The sequence below is a fragment of the Pan paniscus genome, chromosome 16 (genome assembly GCF_029289425.2).
Source record: "Pan paniscus chromosome 16, NHGRI_mPanPan1-v2.0_pri, whole genome shotgun sequence".
In the NCBI taxonomy this organism is placed as follows: domain Eukaryota; kingdom Metazoa; phylum Chordata; class Mammalia; order Primates; family Hominidae; genus Pan; species Pan paniscus.
In genome coordinates, this window is record NC_073265.2 from 64,857,376 (window position 1) to 64,875,815 (window position 18,440).

Consider the following 18,440-nt stretch of genomic DNA (forward strand, 5'->3'; position numbering starts at 1 on the left):
ACCCAATGCTTCCCATAAACAGATTCACTGGGTGACCTCATGTAAGGTCATCATTCAGCCTCAGTTTCCTCCAGCATCACTCAAGCGATGGTTATCACGATTACACATGGCCACGAGTTCACGAGTGTGGATGCTGTCACTGCCTCAGGCCGGCTGCATCCTCAAAGCCACACAGGTCAGCCAGGTTGGGTGGGCCTGAGTGCACAAGAGCTACCATTTTTTCAGTCCTCTGTGCTGGTACCACGATTGTTTGGAAGGTAGGAACTCCTATTGTCAACATTTTCCAGCAGACGGTGGCTCAGAGGCATTGAGTCACTGCGAGATTGCACACCTGCCCCATGGCAGGCCTGGGCTGAGGTCTGCCTGCACTTGGAGCTGTGCCCTTCCCACTGCACCAGGCTGCCTTTTGAAGGCTGGGGGGCTAGGCGTGGCGGGGGCCACTGTCCTGCTGCAGTGTGAACACAAGGGTGCTGGGAATCGAAGGGAATGGGGAGGGAGAGGGGCAGGTGGCCGTGAGGGGCAGGTGGTGGGTATTGGGTGGAGGTGGCTGTGTTCCTTCAAGTCAGTGGGTGAAAGGTCAGAGGGCTTGGCCCACAGAGAGTGCTGAGCAAATATTTGTGGAGAGATAATTTTCTGGAAGGCCCGAGGCTGGGGCATGGGGTCAGGTTCTGGCTGTGGAGGAGGGGGCTAGACAGGTGAGGCCATGGGCAGTGAGCCGGGGGCAGGAGCAGGACTCTGGTCTCTGAGAAGAACTCAGTCAGGAGCCTCCTTACTCCAGGAGACAATATGGGGGCAGTGAGAGCTGGCAGGAAAATGTCGAGACTCGGGGAAGGGGGCTTGTGAGTGCTGAGCCAAAAAGGGCTCTGGCCCTGGGGCTGGGCTGGGGTGTCAGGTGGGGCAGGCAGAGGTGGGGTGATGGAGTCTCTGCCTGCATCTGGTACCTGGAGTGTGTGGACCCACCTGTGTGGTTGCAGGTGCCTGTCAGTGTGTGCACCTGTACCTACCTGCGTGTATGTCCCTGTGGTGGCGCTGGCGCTTGGTACCTATAGTCATTCAGCCACACGAGCTTTTCCCTGTGTTCCTCAGCCTGGAAAAGACAATTCCTCTCCCCCGAACCTCAGGCCCACCTTGGGCTCATGCCTGGCTCCTCTCTTTCTCTCATTCCACATCCCATCCACAAGCACAGCCTTGTTAGTCCATCAAATGAGACCCCAAATGTAATGCTCTCACCACCTGGGTCCAAACCACTAGGCTTACCTGGACTATTGCAGCAGCCTCCAAGCTGCCCTTCTGCTGCCTCTCCTGCTCCCTAATGGTCTAACAGGGGCCACAGTGATCTTTTACAAAAACATGTGAATGTATATATATATATATTTATACATATACACACACGTGCATATACACATATATAAAAATATGTATTTTTTTTTAGAGACAGGGTCTTGCTATATTGTCCAGTCTAGTCTCAAACTCCTGGACTCAAGTGATTCTCCTGCCTCAGGTTCCTGCATAGCTGGGATTATAGGCATAAGCCACTGTGCACAGCTCAGAGTGAACTTTTAAAACCATATTCTTTTTTTTTTTTTAAAGACGATGTCTCACTGTGTTGCCCAGGCAGGAGTGCAATGGTTTGATCTTGGCTCACTGCAACCTCCGCCTTCTGGGTTCAAGCAATTCTTCTGCCTCAGCCTCCCGAGTAGCTGGGATTACAGGCATTCACCACCTTGCCTGGCTAAATTTTTTTTGTATTTTTAGTAGAGATGGGGTTTCACCATGTTGGCCAGGCTAGTTTTGAACTCCTGACCTCAAGTGATTCACCCGCCTCGGCCTCCCAAAGTGCTGGGATTACAGGTGTGAGTACCACGCCCAGCCTTAAAACCATATTCTAAATCAAATCATGTCTCTCCCCTGCTTTCAACCTCAGGGCTTCCTGCCATACTTAGGAAAGTTTCCAAACTCCTAGCACAACCCACAAGGCTCCTTCCTGGTCTTGCGTCAGACCCCTCTGCACTTCGGTCATGGAACTCCAGACTCATTGGTCGGCTGGTTTCCTCTTCTGCGTTTGCTCAGACCTCAGGGCCTTTGCATTTGCTGTCTTCTCTGTCTTGCATGTTCTTCCTCCCAGATAAACATGTGGTTCTCACCTCAATTAATTCAGATCTCTGCATAAATGTCACCTCCTTGGAGAAGCCTTCCCTGACCCTGAAATCTAATGAAACTTCCTCGTCCCTCTGTTTCCTTACCCTGCCTTATTTTTTCTTCATTTTACTTATTACCAGCTGCCAATTATAAATGTGTATGTATTTAACTCTTATTTATTTATTTTTGTCACCCAGGCTGGAGTGCATTGGCGTGATCTCAGCTCACTGCAACCTCTGCCTCCTGGGCTCAAGCGATTCTCCTGCCTCAGTCTCCCAAGCAAATACAGGCCTGGCACGGAGGCTCATACCCACCACTTTGGGAGGCTGAAGTGGGCGGATCACCTGAGGTCGGGAGTTTGAGACCAGCCTAGCCAACATTACAAAACCCCATCTCTACTAAAAATACAAAAATTAGCTGAGCGTGGTGGTGCATACCTGTAATCCCACTTACTCAAGAGGCTGAGGCAGGAGAATCGCTTGAGCCTGGGAGGCGGAAGTTGCAGTGAGCCAAGATTGCACCACTTCACTCCAGCCTGGGCAAAGGAGTGGGACTATGTCTCAGAAAAAAAAAAAAAAGTTTCAAACATACACAAAAGTAGAGAAACGAATATAACAGAACCCCACATGCCCACCTCTTGGCTCCAACAATTCTCAACATTGGGTCCCTATTTTACTCCCCCACACCCTTTGCCTTCCAGTGGACTCCAGCATCACACAGTCTCATGTGTGGATACTTCAGTTCAAAGGTTATATTTTAAATGTAGCTGTTTCTGGTCTGTCTCCCGCAGTAGAAAGCAGCTTTCTGGGGAGTTGGTGTCTGTCTGTCTTGCTCACTGCTGTATCTCCAGCTCCGGCACAGTGCCTGGCTCCCAGTAGGTGACTGAGGAGGTCTGCATGGCTGTGTCTGCAGGTCTCTGGGGAGGGCATGTGTGTAGGTGCTGGTTTGCACATGTCCACCACCGTGTCAGTGAGTGTCTGCACATGCCTTTGTGCGCGGCTGCATGTGGCAGTCCTGTGGATACGTGTGCATGTGTACGTTGCCACAGCAGCTGATGGCTAAATGCGTGCCTACTCCCTGATGTCATTTCCCACACCCCTGGGGACCCAATGACTCGTTCTGGGAAGTATTTCCCTCTTTCTCAGCAAGGGATGGGGTGTGAAGGGGTGGAAGAGGGGTGTGCACCAGTCTGCTCAGCCCTCTGGAGGACCCAGAGAGCCCCTTCCTGACCTTCCTTACTAGCAGGGCGCCGTGCTGTCCCCACCAGTAGAGCAGGCAGCCTCTTTCCTCCCTGGCATTGAAACCCAGCCAGTTGGGCCGGCATCAGCTGGGTGGGGTGTGGAGTGTGTGTGTATGAGGCGTGGTGGTGGCCCATCCTGGCCAGCTCCAAAGGCTTCTAGGGTGACTGCTGGGTAATTGGGCAACTGAGGCCATTTAAGCTGGGGACAATTGGGTGTAGACATCTGGTCCAGTGCCCCAGCAGTGCCCCCTCTCCCCCCTGCAAGTTCTGCATCTTAAAGGGCTGGCCCTGGAAGGCGGGCAGTGGCGTAAGACCTCACTCTCAGCCCAGCACCGGGTTCATTCCAGGGGCTCCTCGCTGTCGGGCCAGGAGCTCCACAGTGGCTTCTCAGCCTGCTCTCCAGTGCCCCTTCTTACCCTGGAGGCCAGGGTCCGCGTCCTCTGGCTCTGCATTGTCCTTCCCACCTCCCACCCTGCCTTAGGCTCAGCTCTCCTCCTTCTTCAGGGCCCAGCCCAGACAGCCCCTGTGTTCCAGGAGGGGCCTGCCCCTTCCACCTGGGCAGTCAGGTTCTTTGGGGCTCCTCCCTCTTGGATCCCTGAGGCCAAGACCTCCCCACCATGTAGGCCAGATGGTCCCCACTCACTCCACCCCCAACCTCAGGGAGAGCCTTCCGAATCAGTGAGGTGGGTGTGCAGGAAGGAAGGGCAGAGTGGCACTGCCAGCTGCTCCTACCCAGAACTGGATCCCTTGCTGCACACCTCACTTCACTCCCTGCCACAGCCCAGTGAAGAATGTCCCTGCGTCTCTCTTTGCCAGATGGGGAACACACGCATTCGGCCATCCAAAAGAAGGACTGAGCATTTGTTCGGCACCTACTATGTGTCGGGCACTGAGATAGCTGCCATAAATTATGATAATAACAATAACGTCAGCTTCTACCATTTGTCAAGCACCTACAACATGCCAGACCCATATGCTGGGCCATTCAATAGGAGGAACCATCATAACACCAATAATAAGAATGGTCGGCCTGGCGTGGTGGCTTTTGCCTGTAATCCCAGCACTTTGGAAAGCAGATGCGGGCATATCACTTGAGGTCAGGAGTTTGAGACCAGCCTGGCCAACATGGTGAAACCGTGCCTCTACTAAAAATACAAAAATTAGCCGGGCATGGTGTTATGCACCTGTAGTCCCAGCTACTCGGGAGGCTGAGGCAGGAGAATCGCTTGAACCTGGGAAGCGGAGGTTGCAGTGAGCTGAGATCACGCCACTGCACTCCAGCCTGGGTGGCAGAGCGAGACTCCGTATTTAAAAAAAAAAAAAGCCGGGCACGGTGTCTCACGCCTGTAATCCCAGCCCTTTGGGAGGCCGAGGTGGGTGGATCACGAGGTCAGGAGATCGAGACCATCCTGGCTAACACGGCGAAACCCCGTCTCTACCAAAAAACAGAAAAAAAAATTAGCCGGGCGTGGTGGCAGACGCCTGAAGTCCCAGCTACTCGGGAGGCTGAGGCAGGAGAACGGCGTGAATCTCGGAGGCGGAGCTTGCAGCGAGCCAAGATCGTGCCACTGCACATCTGCCTGGGCGACAGAGTGAGACTCTGCCTCAAAACAAAACAAAACGAACAAAAAAAACCCCAAAAAAACGAACAACAACAACAAAAAGGCCAACATTTATTGAGCATTTACTGTGTGTGAGGGGCTGTTCTAAGAGCTTTGCCTTAACACTAACCCTTTGGAAAGAAACCTTGGTCAGTTATACTGTTTTGGTAGATCTTCACTCAGAGAGAGGGCAGAAGCTGGGCTGGGGCCCTCTGGCCAGACACATAGCATGAATGCTGGAAGGGACAGGAGGAGGGCTTCTAGGCAGAAAGCAGGCACTGAGCTCCCAGGCCTGGCTCAATACTCTCTCGAACCAGTGGTCCCTTCTTGAGTTAGAACAGGTGGGTGGACTTGTACAAGCTCACCAAGTGGACAGTCACTGCCTCTGCCCTCCTTCCTTCAGTTCATGTGTTCTGCCCCCAGACTCTGAGCTTCTCAGGGCAGATTAGGGAGCAGAAGTCCTGGGGCCTTGAACCTTCGTGGAGTCCCTGGGCCTTGCCCCAGTTGCTTGTCCAGGTGCAGTACTCACAAGGCAACCTTTTAGCAGGGCTGACTCAGAAGGGGCCTTTCTACCTGAGTCACTGACTTCCAGGAGCGCTCAGGCTCTGCCAGCCTCGCCCACCTGCCCAGCAGCTCTTTAGGTCACCCCAGCACAGGCGCCACCTTCCCCAACAAGACTCAACAAGGCTCCCCTGCCGCAGTCTGGTTCTTGAAGGTCTCTGCCCTGGCCAGCATGTCTGGCATCCCTGGCCCATTGCCTGGCCCCGATGCCTCTCCAGGTGTTGGGCATCCCACTGCTGAGAGACATATCTTTGGCATCTGGAAGTGTTTCAAGCCTCTAGGAGGCCTAGCTCTGCCGGTGAATTGCTTTGTGACTATGGTTGAGTCACACCTCTTCTCTGGGCCCCCTGATTGAATGCAGGGTCGTCTGGGTGGGAGAGAGGTGAGGGCATCCGTGGCTCTGCTCTGCCCCTTGCCCCCGAAGGTTGGGATCAAGTGAGCCCTGTGAGTGGTTAGCCCGGCTGGCACAGCGCCCCATGAGCCTGGATGTTCTCAGGAGGGCTGTTGGGCAGGGGGAGGCTGAGTGTAAGGGGGTTTGGGGTCATCTCCTCCTCCTGCCCCACTTAACTTTGCTTCTTTCTGTGGTGAGCCCCCACGTGTGATTTGGTGAACGTGTTCTGCCCATAGGGTTCTGAGATAGACCCTATAGGCAGAACACGTTCAGGCAGAATGACCTCAGGTGTCTGGGTGGGAGGGAGCCACGGGCGAGTCTGAAGGAGGTGTGCAGTGAGCTCTGAAGCGTCTGGGAGGGAAAGATTAAATCCACCCCACAGAAACTCAGGGCCTGGGGCCAGGTCAGCCTGGGCCCTAGCAGAGATCTGGGGCCAGAGCAGCCATCAAGAGCCCAGCCAGCAACCCTGGGGGTGAGAGGAGCAGGGGAGCCAGAGTGGGAACCCAGGAGAGGTCTGGGTAGGATGGGTGGTCAGAGGCCTCTTGGCTTGAGGGCATGTCTGAGGGAAGGGGGTGCTGTGTTCTGGCAGTAGATGTTTGCTGGACATCTACTGTGTACCCAGCATGGGCACAGCAGTGGCTAGGCCAGGCTACACACTGCCTTAGTGGAGTGTATAGAATTGAACGATGCCTACTGCAGGGTGTGGGGTCTGGGGCCTTCACCTGGGCTTTGGCTCAACAACCCAGGAGGGGAGTGGAGTTGGTGGGGGTCCCAAAGGCACTCCCAGCACCAGGATAGCCCACAGGCTGGGGGCCATAGACCAGCATTCCTTCTGTGAACAGGAGAGACAGTGGGGCACCTCTGCGGGACAGAGAGCTCTGGGTGTCCCATGCCCTCCTTCTGACCAGGCCTGGCTGGCAGTGTGACAGGTGGCTTCTTTCCCCTCTCCTGCTGGCTGCCCTGCTCCTCCATGGGGGAGGCCCTGTGTGTGACACAGGCACTGACTGGTGACATTGGCCGGACACTTCCCTTCATCTCTTCCCCTGACAGGTGAGACCAGATGGGCAGGGAAGGGACAGGAAGGGAAGGAGCAGCCAGATTACAGAAGGTGGGGTGCTGGGGCTACTGCACTTCCCAGGGCCCCATCTTTGGGAGGTAAGGATGGGAGTAGGCTGTTTCCTGCAGAGCCTCCCCATTGGATCAGATCTGGCTGCTGGTCTTACCCTCCTCTGCTTCCCTCTCTTGTCCTCACTGGAGTCCCCTGGGGAAGGAACCCATGTCAGAACCCATCCCTCCAAACCTGCAGCGGATGTGGGGTCTTTGCAAGAGTGAGAGCTGAAGTGGAATAGAAAACCCTGGGACAGGGCTCGAGGTCTGACCCCTCTTCCAGCTCAGCCACTAGCTCACTGTATGATCTTGGTCTGGGCCCTGCCTCTCCCATTTTAGTGTCCCCTAATTAAAGGGTGAGAGGAAGACTTCAGTCAGGACTTACACTGTGTCATGTGTCTTCTAATCACCAGGGACCTTGTTAAAACACAGTCTGATTCAGCTACTCTGGGGTAGGGCCTGAGAGTCTTCACTTCCAACAAGCTCCCAGGTAATGCCGGTGCTACCAGTTCATGGACTCCACTTTGAGCAGCAAAGACTTAGGCGACTCATTGCATTTGAGTCTGCAAGACCCAGAGACTGTGTCTCTTGGGTCCTTTGCAATCTCACCAGGCATCAGAAGGAAGCCTTGGGATTAGCTCCAGGCTCTGGACTAACAGAGCGCCGATCTCAGGTTGGCAGGCAGGGTAACTATCCTAGTCCCCTGCTGAGGCTGTGTTTGGGTAAAAAAGTCCTTCTTGGCAACTGGGCGATTTAATCCAGGGTTGCTTCTGTCTCTAGGGGCTCACAGGACATCTGGAACATGAAGGAACACAACACAACCCACCAATTATCTTGGTGGCCACAGAGGGCCCTCCAAGGAGCTGATGCCCTTTGTGAGGCTAGTAGCCATCAGTTAAATACTGTAATTCATTACACTGAGAATAGAAATGTAACCAGGATGTAGCTGAACATGCCCAGCTTTAGCTGCCATGTGGCTGGGCCTTCCATGGAAAGGACCCTCCTTCTCTGAGGAGGAAGCAGACAGAGGCAGTGAGCCCTCCCACTCTGCGCTTCCCCTCACTGGCCTGCTCACACCGCTGGGTGAAGGCACATGTCAGGGTTAGGTAGTTATTCAATGGCATGCCTGCGGCTCTTCAGGAAGGGCTGATTGGATTCCTATCTACATCTTCCACTGCATTTTTGGCACAAAATGCTCTGGCTATTGCCTGACCAATCTTAGCGGTAACTCCACAGGGATGGCGTTACCTATGAGAGGCCCTAGGGTCGGAGTGGAGCTGTGTAGAGGAGCCCAGCGGGTCTGGTTCTCTACCTTGGTCCCAACTACTTACCAGGGCTTCCCGACATGTTACGGCCAGGAATGGGAGATCCAACCAGAGACGTCTGGAGTTCTGCCCAGGAAGAACCTCCACCTCTTTGAGATCTGGAATCTTCAGGGCCTGGAGGAAGATGCCAGCAGCCCTGGCAGTTCTCATTGGTCAGGGGAGGTCGGTGTGGGGTGGCAGAAGCACTTCTCTGGCTTCCTATTGGGGGATGAGTGTGCCAGCTCAGTGGGCTCCCTGGCTGCCAGAGCAATCTGCTTAAAGGACTGGCTTCTAGGATGCAGGGAAGGGCTCAGAGGGAGCCCCTTCTCTAGCACCTGAGAGACTGAGCCACTTAGGGTGGTGGGCAGGGTTTCTAAGCTGGGGTCCTGGGGATCTGGGCCCCTCTGGCAACTCCTACCCTGTCCCCTTCCCCCACCTGTGGGCTCACTTTGCAATTCTGCTGATGTCAGCTTGAGTGCCTTAATGGGCAGAAAATCCTGACTCCTTTGCGCGACTAGGCTGGCTGGGACTGCAGGGGGCCCCAGGTAAGGAGCATATACTTCTGAAATTTGTGTGTGCCCCCGCGTATGCGTTTGTGTCTTAGGTAGGTAGGTATTTATCTCTGTGTTGTGTGTCTGAAGGTCATGCATGAGCCTGTGCTCATATACACAATGGCGTGCACAAAGGCACATTATGGATTTGTGTATGTTTGTTTGTGTGGAGAGGGTCAGGAGCTCCCAGACATTCCTGAACACTTGCACATGGGTTGGCTGTTATCTCCAGCGCCTGGGAGGAACTGGCTCCTTAAAGGAGGGGGATGGTGAGTTACTTTGTAAAGTGGAGACAAGCCCCTTAAGCCCTGGGGAAAGGGATTTACATAAACCAAGGTCCCACGTTTAGGTTGGGTTCTCAGCTCTGGTGTGCCCATGAAAGACCCTCTCCCAGGTCCTAGCAGAGCTGCTGGCACAGTGCCCTGGGTGCCAGCCCACTGTCCTGCATGGGCTCAGAGGAGCTGGAACGGTGTCAGCTGGTGCCAGCTCCCTGGGGGCAGGGCAGGCCGGGCCAGGCTATGTGAACAGAGTGTGTCCTCAGTCCTCTGGGGGAAATCGGAGACCAGGCCAGATCCTGCCTGCTGGGTCTCTCACCCTCTTCTCAGCTTACACTTCCAGGGAAACTGGTCACCCTGGGTAGAGACTTGCTCCAGATATCAGGGCCCTGAGGCTCCAGCCTGAGCTCCTGGGAGGGGATGTGGTGTAGAGACACCCTTGGCCAGGCCCCTGCCTCAGGCTGGCCTGGGGCGCCAGAGAGACCAGGCTTGTAGAAGGAACGGAGCAGGCTCACGCGGAGCCCTGTGCACGGTGAGCTCAGGGTGCAGAGGGATCTCTGGGGCCCTGGTCACCCTCCCTGGGGAGTCCTGCTTTTCAGTGTGGCAAGAAGCGCCTTGCTGTGTGACAGCCCTCTTCCTCTCCCTGACTCTTAGTCTCCCCTGGGTCCTCTGGGGGCCCTAACAGCAGGATGTACCTGGCCTCCTGCCCGAAGCCTCTCAGAGTGGAGGAGGACCTAGGAGGCTGGACGCTGAGATGCGAGAAGCGTCATAGGAGGGGCGGTCCAGGGGCAGGGTGGGGAGGAGACTTCTCTCTTGCTCTCATTCCTGGTTCAAATGTTTCAGATGTTGGGACGCAGGGAAGAGGTGACTCTGGTCCCCAGATGCAGGTCAACTGCCAGAGGCTGGCCAGGGCTTCCCACCCACTGACCCTGGCTGCACTCAGAGGCCTCTCACATTTCTCTTCCTCTCTTCAGTCTACTGTCAAGGCCAGGCATATCCCCTGGGACCCAGAATCTGTCTCCATTGCCCCCAACCCTGCGACACCCTCAAGAGAGGTCTAGAGGGTGGTGACTCAGTAACTCAGAGAGGGCCTTCTGGAGATGCCGCGGCCTCAGAACCCCTCTGTAACCCACTGCTGGCCTCTCAGGCCACGTGCGGGGATGCCTGGCTTTTCTGAATCCTTGCTGCTTCCTCTGGCTTTGAGAAGCAGCACACTTGGTCCTCCTGTTGGGAGGGTGGACACCAGCAGAAGCCTTCCTTGTAAAAGTTTCTAGGAGGCACCTGTGGTGGTTCTCCTCCCCCTCCCCCTTGGTACCATGTCCCAGCCTTGGGATCTCCAAGTCCCCCCACTCCCTTCACTTTGCTGCTGCAACCCCTTGAGAGGTGGCTGGGGAAGGACAGGGGTATGGAGGTCGAAACTCAGGCTAATAAATCTAGGGTGGGGAGCATTTATTTTAATTTTTGTCTTGCAGCTCTTTGTAGAGGACCTAGCCTTTCTCTACTGAACTGAAGGGGTTTGGTCCCATCACCCGAAGACTGGCCCACCTGCCCACACAGGTGGGGGCACAGGAGGTCTGGGAGGCCCCAGGAGGTGGAAGTTCAGAGGCCTGCCTGGCCCTGTCCATCCCACTGGCTGAGGCCAGGCCGGAGGGCCGACCCCAGGGGCCCTCTGTATGCAAGCCGACGCAGACAAGGGCCCAGTGCATAGTTAAGACACAAACACCACACAGCTGTCCAGAGCCTCCAAAGCACTGTTTATCCAGGCTCCATGGAACCAAGTGCCCCCAGCTGCCTGCCCTAGTCCTCAGGGGGGCACTGGCACTGCAGTGGCCTCGGCCTGAGACCCTCGATGAGCCCCAGCCTAGCCTGCTCCAAAGCCACTGACACATGCATGTTTAGCCCTTGGCCCATCAAGATGGGGCCCTGGGAATGAACTGGCTGCAGACCCTCCTCCATCCCACACCCCCAGGGGCTCCATCAGTCCTGGCTAGCTCAGCACCATGTTAAATAGCTTCCTTGCAATCTCCCTTAAATAAACCCATCCCCAGAGCAACCTACCCACCCTGCACCCTGAATATATTATCCTATTGGCTTATGCCTTCTAAACTGGAGGCACTCTCTCCTCTTGCCCTCTACTCCAGGGGATACCATCTCCCTAAAAAACCAGGGGAGGAAGTTTTTTTCTCAACTCTGGGGCAGAGACAAAGGGTGGCCTGGGTTGGAGTGGAAAAGCCAGGAACAGCTTCCTCTGTCCCTTCCCTCCCCAGGGTACTTCCTTCTCCTTGCCCTCTTAGCAGCCTGGGTCAGGCGCGACTTACCCAAGGTCACAGACCCAGGACCCAGAGTCATGACCCATGTAGGAGGTTACCCTGGTTTTGACAGCCCAAACCAGCTCCGGGCAGGAGGACTGAACTTAAGCCTGCCTCCACCTTGGCCCCTGCAGTTCTCCAGGCTCGGAGTGAGCTGAGGGAGGTTCTAGCTCTTGACTCCACTCTGTCCGGGACCCCTGGGACTATCTCCCAGGACCCTCCACCCCTGGTGTCTCCAGGTCTCTCTTGCTCTGGGGATACTCAGACAGCACCGGGCATGGAAGCAATGGGGCCCGGGACATGGGCAAGCCTGTCCCTGGCCCGATCAGCATCTGGGCCCAGGCCAGGCCTCACACCCAGTACTGGCCATTCTTAAGGGCAGGGTTGGCTGTCCGGCAGAACTGCAGCAGCTCTGGGTCAGGCTGGCCTCCTGGAGGGGGCCCCTGGCCAGGCACAGCTGTGAGCGGGATGGCCTGGCCTGGCTCCACCTTGCGAAAGGTCTCGGTGTCACCAGCCAGGCCGTTGCGGGGCTTGGCAGTCAGGACCTGGACGTCATGCTTGCCCGTCTTGTTGCGTTTTCGGAGGTAGAAGAGCAGGGGCAGGATGAGCGCCAGGAGCAGAAGTACCAGGCACATGGGGATGATGACGCTGAACATGTTGGCCTCAAGGAAGCTCAGGAAGCCTCCCTTGGCCACAGCAGGCTCAGGGCTGGATGCCATGGGGCCTGGCTCGCCTGTGGGGGTGCTGCTCTCTGGCTTCCCTGCTTCCGTCCGGGCAGCCTCGGGGACACTGAGCAGGGCCACGCTGTAGGGCCGGGCAGCATTGTAAGGCTCAGTGGCAAAGTCCAGGGAGGCCACAGCAGGCGGGACGCCCTGTGCCCACAGCTCCAGAGTGAGACTGTCGCCTGCGGGGCCAGGGGCCCTCCCCTCTGGCCTGCCCACCTCCAGCCCCAGCCTCCCGTCCTCAAGGTCCTGCTGAGTGAACTGCTCCACCAGCTGGCTGCCCCCGGGCTCCGTCCTGGCTCGGGGCACGCGGACCACGCGGCCATGCCGGGGTCCCTCCAGGAGGCGGAAGCGCGGCACACTGCCTGTGCGGTTGGCCAGCTCGCCAGCATCTAGGACGGTGGGGTCCAGGCGCAGGGTGGCACCCTGGGGCCATGGCCCACCTGCCCACACATGCAGCAGAGCCCTCACAGTGACGTTCACTACGGCTGATGCATTGACACCCCTAGCCAGTGCCAGGACTCTGAAGTGGTCATGAGAGGAGGAGAAGTTGGTGAAGGCAAAGACCACCTCGCCTTGGTCTATCTGGAGTTGGCTGAAGGCCGAGGCGGGCCGCCCGCCCACCAGGAGATGCCCATACTGGGGTCCCTGGATGAGGCGGTATGCTGCCTCTGGCTCCTCCCGATCTGAAACCACCCGGAGCTGCTGCTGGCTCAGTGAGGAGCGCCCCAAAGCTTGGGGCACCTCCAGGGGTGCCCGCAGCTGCACCTCGATGGCGGATGGTAGGATGTCCACAGCCAGGGACATGGGCAGGGGTGGGCTGGCCCCATCAGACATGCTCAGCTGGAAGATGCCTGCCACGCTGCTCCCGTTGGCCACGAAGGCCAGCCGCCCCGAATCCACATCGGCTTGCGTGAAGCGGGTCACGGGCCCCAGGCCACCACCCACCAGGCTGAGGAAGCCGTTGTGGGGTGCCCGCTGGACCTCGTACTCAATCTCCCCAGGAGCTGAGTCTGGGTCCACCACACTCAGCTGGGCCCGGGAGATGGGGGCACGAGAGCCTCGGGTGAGCCGGAGTGGGACAGAGGCCTGTGGCTGAGGGGGCCGCTCATTTACATCCCTCACCGTGATGGCAAAGGCCTCTGAGGTTTGGGGTCCAGCCACGGAGGCCCCTGCTGGCCCCTGGAGGTGGGCACGAAAGTGGAAGCCATCCTGCTGGGTGCCCCCACCGCCGTGGGCATACACTAGCTGCCCTGCAGCCAGCTGGGACTGCAGGAAGTGGGGCTGCCCTGCATGGAGGGGCTCCTCGGACACCAACAGCTGGCCCCGGCTGGGGAACTGTGTGACCTGGAAGAGCACATCATGCTCTGAGCGCTGGGGTGATGGAACGCTGGCCAAGAGATTGGAGGCATCCAGAGCAGCCACGGTGATCCTGGCCCGCTGGCCCTCGGGGACCCAGAGACCTGGGGGTGGGACGTAGGCTATGAGGGTCCAGCCCACTGAGGGGAGAGTGATGGACCCTCAGCTGGGGGTGCCTCAGGGCAAGGATGTGCCTCCCCCCAACCTCCAGGGTGGGGCTCAGGGTTCCCAGGAGGACAAGGACTATGTCCCCGCTGTGATGTCAAAGCTTCCCCACTCACCCTCCCTGTGACTTCCCAGGTCCTGGGGGCTGAGACAGGAGCTGCTGACCCTGGCCTTGTGTCCCCTCCTCCTGGGCCTCTCCCATTGTCCCTCCCCGCAATCTTGCCAGCTTATCATGCTGTTCACCTTTGTTCTTCCAGAGGTGGCTGGGGCGCTGGGGACAGGCAGCCTCAAAAGACACAGCCACAGCAAGGGTGGCGGCCACGTCCCGGGCAGGCGGCGAGGAAAGCTGGAGCTCTAGGGTATCATGGGCCTCCCAAAAGGGCTCGGGGGGCATCTCATGCTCATACAGAATATTCCCAGCGTAGACCTAGGGGAGACACCATCGTGGGGTGAGAGGCAGGTCCAGCCTGTGTTGTCCAGACACTGAGCACTTCTGTCTCCTCAGGCCCCACTCTGGGCTCTCCTGGGTGTGCCCAGATCTGTGCGTGTGACCCGCTGTCTCCCTCACTAACTCACTGGGTCACATCAGGCAATGCAGTGCAGAGCTGGGCTCTGGAGCCGGAGCCTGGGCTCAAACCCCAACTCTGCCACCCTGGGGAAATCGCCTAATTTCTCTGACCTCTGGGGAATGCAATGATCTGTCTGTGCTGCTCTCTAAAGCGAGTACTTCCTCTTGTGCACAGGATCCTATCCCCTCTTGCCTTCTGAAGACACCACTTCTGTCTCTTGGCTTTCTCATATGGTGTCAGTTTCCCCCCAGATGCATCATTCCCTTCATTATGCAACTATGCTATTCTTTTGTCTCACTTACATTAAAGCTATTTAATTAATTATTATTATTATTATTTTGAGACAGGGTCTTGCTCTATTGCCCAGACTGGACTGCAGTGGCGTGATCATGGCTCACTGCAGCCTCGACCTCCAGGGCTCAAGCGATCCTCCCACCTCAGCTTCCCAAGTAGCGGGGACTGCAGGCACATGCCACCACACCCAGCTAATTTTTTTTATTGTTTGTTGAGACAGGGTCTCACTATGTTGCCCAGGCTGGTCTTGAACTTCTGGGCTCAAGCGGTCCACTTGCCTCGGCCTCCCAAAGTGCTAGGATTACAGGCAGGAGGCACTGCACCTGGCCAGAAAAAACTATTCTTGACTTCACATTTTCCACCAACTTCACCCCTGCCCCTTTGCTTCTCTTTGCAGCAAAACTTCAAAAAGCATAGTCCACACTCTCCCCCAGGCATTCTTGGGTCTCTCTACCCAGGATTTTGCTCCCCCATCGCCACATCTCCTTTTGCCAAGGGCACCAGAGGCCTCCGTGTTGTTGGATCCAGCGGTCGGCTCTCAGCCTCCTCTTAACTGCTCAATGGCACTGGTGCCGCCAAGCAACCCTTCCTCCAAGAGAGCCACAGGCTCTGGGATACTTCACTCTGGGGTTCCTCCTACCTCACAGACTCTCCTGGCTGGTCCTCCTCTTCTCCCCAACATCTTATGGCCAGGTCTCCAGGCTCTTTTCTGTCTACAGGCACTCTCCATGGGTCCTTATTCAGTCTCCTGGCCTCAAATGCCAGCTGTGCTGAGACCCCCTTATTTGTAGCTCCAGCCTAGCCTGCTCTCCCCTGAACCCCAGATTCATGTTTCCAGCCACCTCTGCCGATATCTAATAGACACCTCAAACTCAACCTGTCCCGGCTGCACTCCCGATCGGCCCCCACCTCCTACAGTCATCCTGCTTCAGAGACTATAGCTCCGTTTTCAAGGGCTCAGGCCAAACCCTTGGAACCACCCTTGCATCCTCTCTTTCCCTCAAACCACCTCATCTCTCACCTGGATTATCGTAACAGCTTCCTGTGTCCCAGCTGCAGTCCTCCGCCCATTACATTTTGTTCTTAACACAGCAGCCAGAGTGAGCCTTTTGAAAGGGAAGATTATGGGGCTCTTTGGCTCACATAGTGCAGTGTCTCCCCATCTGACCACTAAGGCCTGGCTGTGACCATATCACCCCTGCAACCTCAACTCCCCTCACCTCCACTCCAGACACACCTGCTGTTCTATGGTGCTGCCTGCAGTTCAACACCAAAGAATATTCTTCGCTCCAGGAAGAAAAAAGGTTTTCTCCACCTCCAATCAAAATGTGTTCTTTTGGCCTATCTTTTGTTCCCCACCCCCCCCCCCTTTTTTTTGAGACGGAGTCTTGCTCTGTCGCCCAGGCTGGAATGCAGTGGCACGATCTCGGCTCACTGCAACCTCCACCTCCACCTCCCAGGTTCAAGCGATTCCCCTGCCTTAGCCTCCTGAGTAGCTGGGACTATAAATGCATGCCACCATGCCCAGCTCATTTTTTGTATTTTAGTAGAGATGGGGTTTCACCATGTTAGCCAGGATGGTTTCGATCTCTTGACCTCGTGATCCACCCGCCTTGGCCTCCCAAAGTGCTGGGATTACAGCTGTGAGCCACCGCGCCCGGCCTTATTTTCCCCTTTTAGGAAACACTGGGAACTATTTTCTTCTCAGAGAAAAACAGGACTTGCACAATAGTAACATGGAAACTTAACAGGGTCTTAACCTGCGAAGACTCTAGGAGCAGAACCCGGAGTAAGGGGGAGCAGGGGCCGGAGTAAGGGGAGCAGGGCCCCGTCTAAGATGGGGCAGGGCCTGGGCTAAGGGAGAGCAGGGCCGGGCTAAGGGGAGGCAGGGCCCAGTCTGAGGTGGGGGCAGGGCCTGGTCTAAGGGGAGCAGAGCCTGGGCTAAAGGGCAGCTGAGCCCAGTCTGAAGGAGAGCCGAGCTATCTGAATAGGGGCTAGCACCTGTTATAAAGGAAGTGGCTGCTCCTCTGCTTTCGCTGTAAGAGGGAACATAGGCCTTTTAAGAAAATGGGAATCAAGTTTTTTGTTCAATTTCCCAAAGGTTATATGTTGACAATTAACTTCAAAGTATTAGCTGCTTTGTGTAGGCCAAATAAACACGTCTGTGGGACAGATCTGGCCCAGGACTAGAGTTGCCAGTGGCAACTTCTGGCCCAGGCTGAATGGTGGGCAGGAAGGAAATGGAGCCCCCAGGAGTGGGAGTGGGAGCTGATGCCTGGGTACAGGAGCTCTGTGGGTGGGAGTGAGACAAAACACAGGGTCTTGAGCTCTGGGGAGCAAGCAGTGTCCTCCAGTGAAGGAAATCCTGGACTCGCAGGCAGAAGTTTTGCCTCTTACTCGCCATGTGCTCTGAATAAAGTTACCTGCCCTCCACGAGCCTGTTTCCTTATCTGAAAAATGGGGACACCTGACCCCTTCCCTGCCCAGTTTAGTGTTGTGGGACACGGCTGCTGTCAAGACAATACCCAGTCCTGCCCTCCTCCCTGAGTGGGCCAGGTAGCCCACGTAGCCTCTTCCCTGCTTTCCTGGGTGGCACTGCCAGCCTGACCCCCTGGTGTCCATTCAATCAAGTCCTTCATATTTCTGGGGCACGGGGAAGCTCTGAGTAACGTGGGACTATAGAGTGCAAGAGGGTTGCTGATGGCCTGGTCCCATGTCCTCTCCATTCCTGGGCATTCTTGACAAAGGCTCCTAGCAACTGAGGGTACGCAGCAGCTGCAGACACCAGCCTGACAAATATCTCATTGTGGGGAGGGGGCCATAGCAGGAGTGGGGAGCCAGGGAAATACAGAACCCGGGACTGGGAGGTGTTGATGTGAGAAGCCCAAGAAACTTTATTCCACCTGTCAAAGCCACCTCCTTCCAGATGCCCAAATCTGAGCCACTTGCTGGGCAGGGACTTTGGCTTTGCACTTGCTGAATAGCATCTGCGCCTCTCAGGAGGGAGAGTGCCAGGCTCAGGAGTCCCCGCCCAGCAAGGGAGCTAGGAAAGGGGGCTGGGGTGGGCTCTGCCATTTTTTGAAGGCTGGCAGGGGGACCCCTCAGGAGGTACTTGGGGCAGTACCATATGCTGTGGCTCCTGAGTGAGAGTCAGCTCTGCGCCCCACAAGACCACTCCCTACCCAGAATTCACTGTCATCATGTGCTGGGTCCAGATGCCCGTGCAGCCTCCTGGCGGGAGCATCACATGTGCCGCCTGCCTGGGATGGCCCATGGAAGAGTCTGCCCCGCTCTGCCCTGCTATGGAACAACTCCTGTTCTGTCTTCAGGGAGAGGTGTTCATTTAAGTGATGACTGGGCTGGCCCCCATGGCACAGTTATCACAGAGTCTGCTGCTACCCATGGCTGAGAGCTCTAGTTCTTCCTGGTGGTCTCTGAAGCCACCAGGACGGATGAACAGCAGCTTCACCCTCTTGGCTGACTCAGCTGCCTTTCATCAGCTCATCTGCCCCTAGGATCCACTCTGCCTCTGGCTAGCACTTGACCTGAGCCCCAGGCTCACACCTCTGCCCACAGGCCCAGCCGCTGCTTCACGTCCAACTCCATCCCCCACCAAGCACTGCCCCTCATCAGCTACTGGAGTACCACTAGTGCCCCCACATGGTGCCCCCTCTCCAGACCCTCGGGTCTGGCTGTAGCTTCCTTCTGGAAGCTATACCCCAAGACCCCAGCCCTGCTCTAGGGCCCTGTATCCCCGACTTTCTGCATCCTTCTCCCTCCTTCTGGGAACATGAACTTGCCCTGCCAGCCTGGCGGCTCCTGGAGGACAGGACACTAGCGCGTGGACAATGGC

The 18,440-nt window shown here is 56.6% G+C and overlaps 1 protein-coding gene across 1 annotated transcript in view; it reads right to left on the reverse strand.

Moving 5' to 3' along the window:
* Nucleotides 1-10,603: 10,603 nt before the first annotated feature.
* Nucleotides 10,604-18,440, reverse strand: part of CSPG4 (chondroitin sulfate proteoglycan 4) — a 38,652-nt gene continuing 30,815 nt past the window's right edge. Inside the window, exons 9-10 of the mRNA XM_034939157.3 lie at nt 13,968-14,151; nt 10,604-13,663 (exon numbers count right to left, since the gene is read on the reverse strand). Of these exons, the coding sequence (XP_034795048.3) occupies nt 11,829-13,663; nt 13,968-14,151 (2,019 nt within the window). The 3' untranslated portion in view covers nt 10,604-11,828. The remainder of the gene's footprint in view (nt 13,664-13,967; nt 14,152-18,440) is intronic.